General features: G+C 27.4%; 1 protein-coding gene and 1 long non-coding RNA gene across 6 annotated transcripts in view; one reads left to right on the top strand and one right to left on the bottom strand.

The window, feature by feature from the left end:
- LOC139425369 (uncharacterized) overlaps nt 1-6,104 on the top strand; it is a 19,060-nt gene that overhangs the window by 1,519 nt on the left and 11,437 nt on the right. The window lies entirely within an intron of this gene.
- The window catches only part of LOC107442336 (uncharacterized), a 17,081-nt gene that overhangs the window by 403 nt on the left and 10,574 nt on the right, over nt 1-6,104 (bottom strand). For 4 of the 5 annotated variants that reach the window (XM_071179897.1, XM_016055873.3, XM_016055874.3 and 1 more), the window contains exons 5-6: nt 3,704-3,745; nt 1,873-1,893 (exon numbers count right to left, since the gene is read on the bottom strand). In XM_071179897.1, the coding sequence (XP_071035998.1) occupies nt 1,873-1,893; nt 3,704-3,745 (63 nt within the window). Of the gene's footprint in view, nt 1-1,872; nt 1,894-3,703; nt 3,746-4,914; nt 4,983-6,104 lie in introns of all 5 variants that reach the window. The other variant, XM_071179898.1, reaches the window with a different exon arrangement.

Here is a 6,104-nt window from a genome sequence, read left to right as displayed (position 1 = left end):
ATAATTTTATACATATCTATATATATATATATATATATATGAAGAATTAAGATATGAAACAAAAAACTGTAACTGTAATATATATACGTATATATTGCAGTTACAAGTTTATGTGACTTAGGTAAATACTCTGAATAAAGGGTACTGTAATAAAGGATTTGTACACTGTAATAAAAGGATTTCTCAAAATTGCTCCGAACCAAAAATTTGTCGAACTTGAAATCCCCATGTACTCAAAATTGAAGCAGCGTATACTTTTCCATGAATATTCGAGGGAAATGCATAGTCTGAAACATTATGGAGAAGGAGAAATGGGTGAACAGTTTATTCATTGACTGCTGACAGGATTCGCACCAATAACCTCCAGGTTCGTAGATGGATGCCCCAACCAGCACAGTTGTACTTCCGGGCGCAGGGAAGATTAGGAAACTTTTTGTAGCCTCTCAAACAAATGACAAAACAAATTCATTCACATAAAAGATTTTAAGATACGACTTTTTGAAAATTTGATTTCTCAAGAACTATTCAGCCGATTTCTCTCAAATTTTGTATTTCGACATGTGCAACTACCTACTTTAAAATGATGTGAAAAAAGTTTATGAATTACAATTCAAAATATTTTCGTTTGTTATTAAATAAATTAATAAATATTTACTAAAATTTAATTTTTGCATGGAATTATCTTAAGACAATTAAATTTTATTATTGTGTGCAAAAGTTTTTCTATTCAAAAAAAAAATTCTGAGATATGGCAAAATAGGCAAAAATTAAAATAAACGCTAAGGAGTTCAAACTTTGGATCGCTCTTCTGACCAAATTTCCTAGATTGCGGTTACCCTTTATATTAAGGGAACTAGAAAGCTGAATCCATCGACAAAATTAAAGGTATAGTTATTCAGAAAAAGTACGTTTTTGTGTTTAGTTTTGTGACTTAAATTATCATCTTCACTAGCCCAGAGGAGCCTAGTTTTCACCTAAAGGAAAATTATCAAAATCAATGCCTTATTCCTATTTTTTTTGCAAATTTTTAAGGGTCCTATGCTACATTGGAGCAAGTTTTTATATGTTAAAAATTACCATTTCATTTTCTCAAAACTGTGGATTTCTCCATATTGACGTTTTGTGCAATTTTTAGAATAAGTATAGAGAGCACTGGAGAAAGATAAGCTACACTTGACCTATCGGTCACGAGTAACTGTTGAAAACTCATATTAGTTATTAAAATAGCATATTATTCAGAAGAAAACATGATTTCATGCAACTGCAGAACCTTCGAAAAACAGCCTTAAGTATAAAATGAAGACCAAGAAAATAACAGGAAGTAGCAAGAACAATATTCCAGATTGTGCTTTATTTTAGATGGTGCAGAAAGGTTTGAAAATCCTTGCCAAACGATTGATGATAATCGTTAAAATTTAAGTTATTTTGCAATAACAATGACTAAATTACTATTAAATAGAAGATATTTTATGAATATTAAGAAGAAAAAAATTCTTTTTAGCATTGGATAATTTATATAATTTATTCAACTACAGATTAAAATAATCTATAATGAATTTGACAATCTAACAAAATTGTTTCAGCTCATGCTTATAATAATTTTAAAAAATGAAATCCTTAAAGTGTTATAAAAGTATCTAAGAATAAGTCGATCAATGATTTCGATTAATTTTGATTGAATTAACGAATCCAAAATTTTTTGCTATTAGAAAATGTAAATTGTTATTAAGAAATAAATTGCTCAAAGGAAAAAATCTCGCCAAGGAGAAATATTGTAATGTTTGTAATGAAATTTGAATAGTTTGATTAATCAATTTAATGAAAAATTACTTATGTTTAGGTACAAAATCTTTAAAAAAATGAAGCACTCACCTGTGTATCGATCAAATCATACTAGAAATATAAAATAAGAATAAGTTCATATACCAAACCACTTTACACGAGTTTAATAATAAGGAAATATATAAGAGAATGTAGCTTAAAAATAAAATTATCTGTGATAATTGATATCAATAAAATAAGTACATACTAATAAGTATATAATATGAAGAAAATAAACACAAAATAAGTATGTGGTATTTATACTTGTACTTGTTAGATTGGCTTATGTATTATTGGTCATCCATGATTCAAGAAAACTGTTTTCTTTTCCGAAAATAAGTTGTAGTCAATTGTAAATGGTAGGGAAAATAAAATAATATTAGAATATATTTTGAACTTTATTTCACAATAGAAAAGTCTATTCAAAATGTCCTATGTGAATATAAGAACTCTTCATATATTCTTCAATGTTAGGGATTACTGTAGTCGTTTTTAACATTTTCAAAGCCACAGAGCATTTACAATTCGAGACTATTTTAACAGACGACAGTCAAAAACTCCCTGAATGTGCGTTTTACATTTTGATTATTGGAACAAAATTTTATATACAATATTTTTCATTTTCAGATAATAATAATGCAAATGAAATTTTTTGCGTAAGAAATTTTTTTCATTTTTATAAATGTTTAGACTTACCTTCGGTATTTCCCGCCAGTTATGCAAAATATTCCATAGATTTCAAATATTTTTTTTAAAAAAAGTCGTTTTTCTTTAAAAAAAATATTTAATTGTACAGCATGTCAGGATTGTTTTCGCATAGATTGTTTAAATTAATATAATAAAAATAAAAGCTGCAAAGCGCAAAGCGCGAAAATATAAAATCAAAAATCATTGATTTAACGTATTTTCAAATTCGTTCTATCATACACTTCAGTTCGCGAATCCAATTAAATATACTTGATTAGCTTAAAATACAATGAGGTTATAAATTTTCCGTCATCTCAAAAATTCTTAAAATCAATTTTTTTTTTAAACCATTGTTTCTTTTTATTAAAAAACCTAATTAACTTTTCACGTCACAGTATATGTTCTCCTTATTTTGAAAACCATGCACGAAAAGAAAATTCTGGTATAATTACTGTACTGATCGTTAATTATACTCTTGACAAGAAGAGTCATAAACCTGGTAATGAAACTGAAACAGATGGTATTTAAAAACCACTCATTTGGTAATATTGCCTGTCATATTGTAACGGTTTATCGGTTCCATATAAAGTTCTACTTTTGAAAATGATAGTTCTTCTTATCAAATATTATATAGTTCTTATTATAAATACAGAACTGAAGGGAAAATTTAACGAAATGAATGGTTTATAATTCATGATAAAATCATTAAATTTTACCTCATTTACCAAATGTTATCACATATTATGAAACCATATTTGAATGTTAATTTTAGCAAAATCAGTACCAAGTGCTTCGATTAAAAAATTTTGTGTTCCTATACTGAAAGGAACATGGTGAATTTTACCATATTTCGAAAGTTTTGACCATACTTTTTCAGTATAATATGAAATAAAAAGATTTGAGAATTTCGTTTCTGCATTATATTTTCGTCTAATGTTAATTTCCATTAATTTTAATAATTTTGATGAAAAACGTTACTTTGTTTCATAAACATTTGCCCACGTAAAACAGGCAACAATATTTTTTAATTCAGTTTTTTTAGGGAAATGAAACAATAAAATATACTTAGTTTACTGCGGTAGTGTAATTCTTACCCACAATAAACTAAGTGTATTTTACACATAATTGACTCAAAGACATACACCTAATTGATTAAAAGATCGTTGTATTACCAATTGCTCAAAATGTAACTTACGAATTTTAAAACTTTTTCATTTTCCTTCAGGCACTCTCTAAACTGAAATTTAAAAAAAATATTAAAATATAGTACATTTAATTGAATTTAAACTAATGCTAAATTTTGCTCCTAAATTATTTAATGGATCGGTTTAAAGACAGGATAGTGGTTTCAAAGTCACTATGAATATGTTAATTTCACAAAAGAAACCATAGATATTAAACTGAAATTATTGCCTAAGTAGAAATGGATAATTTTATTTAAATAAAACTACATCTGAAAATTTAAATGTTGAGTTAGTAGCCAGTGCAGGTGGACTCTAATAACTTGGTATTCACTTTTTCCGCAGACATAATAAATAGGTAGGTGCTCGATATCGATATGACCTTTTTATGTAATAGCCACTTTTAACAATTTTTTTTTGCTTAGATAAAATTATATTTTTTTTAAAAAAAATGCATATTATAAAGAAGCTAAGGCATAAAAAGTTAATTGAACAATAAAAATAATGTAATTATGTGAAGTTAAATTTAATTTAGCATACATTACAGGTGAAATACACATTTAATGTATACATTAAAACTTTGAATTATGTGAATTATTTAAGAAATCTCCGCCCACATGAATCTTTTCATCACATATTGATGAATTTTGAAGTATCAAAATTTCGAACATTGGACATTTTAATAAAAATGCTGCTATCCAGAGTCTTTTTGCATTTATGTACTTTTACCATTAAACGTTTCATTGAAAAAAGTAAGAAAAAAAAAGAATAGGAACAAGTAATCGTTTGCTTTTTTAATTTAAGTCACCGCTTTTTTGTGTTGACACGCCACGTATTGTTATTCGTGTGGCGAGTTGACATTTACAGGTCTAAATAAAACCATCGCTGCCTATTTAATATTTGGTTTCCAACACACATGTTTTTGAGCTTGTTTTTCATTTTTAATAAGATGTTAAGCTATTAACTTTTTTAAAAAACTATGTTTAACGTGAGAGGTTTCCAAAAATGTGCAAAAAAGAAACAGTAGCTTAAAAATTTGTTAGACCGAATGTCCAAATATTGACCTACTATTTTTAAAATCAATTTATAGAAAAAGAATGGATGTAAAAAGGTACGACGATTTGCTGCCTTCTATGATGCCAGTTAAAATTCCTTAAATCAAGATTATGCCTGATAAGTGATAATTTACATTTGGATTAATCCCCTGAATTATTAAATTAGTCACCTGATTATTGAATCAATTACAAATGTACACCCAGCATAACAACAGATGGCGCTGCTGCCTGAAAAAAACTGGAAAACAATGTCATCAGCCAAAATATCTCAACAGGTGTTTGTTACTTTACACAAACCATATAATCTTGCTGCAACAAATATTTCAAAAATATTTTATAATGTTCTGAGTTAGTAGCGTCATCTGTTGATGAACTTAGTGATTAATTTTAACACTGGGAGAAAGATCATTATTTTTTAATTTAATTGATCTTCTAAATTATATAATTGGTTCAGCAACTTCTGCAACTATTAAATGAATTAAAGATTGCAGTTACAATGATTATAATTAATGCACTATGAGAAAAAATCTCAAATAATTATAGCTGCTGTGGTTGAATTTTCAGACAATTTTAGGATGCTATCTTCGATACTTAAATTCTTTTCCAAAGACATAAAATACGAGACATAAAATAGGCATAAAATAGGTCCTTTATATGTTATTTGTTTTCTTTTAATTGGGTTCAAATGAAAAAAAACTCATTTATATGTAACAAATAAATTGATAGATTTTATAGAGAATCTTCAATGTGTTTTCCCACTTATGTTTAATATAAAGCTAGAAACAGTTTAAATCCGCAAATTTAAATAGCAATGAATCTTTTAAAGTAGAGTGAGCAAAAAAATAATTTATCCACCCTGAACAAATTTTGATCTAATGAACGGGTCTTCACATTCTAGGACTCAATCTCAATGATTCGAAGGGGTGACCTCAAACATACTTAATTAGTGCAGACAGGGCCGGATTTACGTATAAGCTAAATAAGCTGTAGCTTGGGGCCCCGAGATGACAAGGGCCCCCAGATAATACTCCCCCCCCTCTTTTTTTAAAGTTTTATTCGGAGCTGGGGCCCTCAGAAGCCCAAAATGCATTTTTTTTTCTTTTTTACATTGTCGGACATAATAAATATAAATAAATGACTGAATAAATAAAAAACTTCGTTGTGATTAGTAGGGAACATATCTTTCAAGCAATTTGAGTATTAATAAATTATTTATAACTTTTTAGTTTTAAACAATTTTTTAGTTTAAAAGGTAAAAAAGTTTTTTTTTGTCCCATCATTCGATCATTAGACTATTTAATATCTGTTTCTAAGAATCAGAATTCCCTTTTATTTTACTTTAAAATTGTACAAATGATAT

This window comes from Parasteatoda tepidariorum, chromosome 4 (assembly GCF_043381705.1).
Source record: "Parasteatoda tepidariorum isolate YZ-2023 chromosome 4, CAS_Ptep_4.0, whole genome shotgun sequence".
NCBI lineage: Eukaryota > Metazoa > Arthropoda > Arachnida > Araneae > Theridiidae > Parasteatoda > Parasteatoda tepidariorum.
This window is presented reverse-complemented; position numbering and strand designations above follow the sequence as displayed.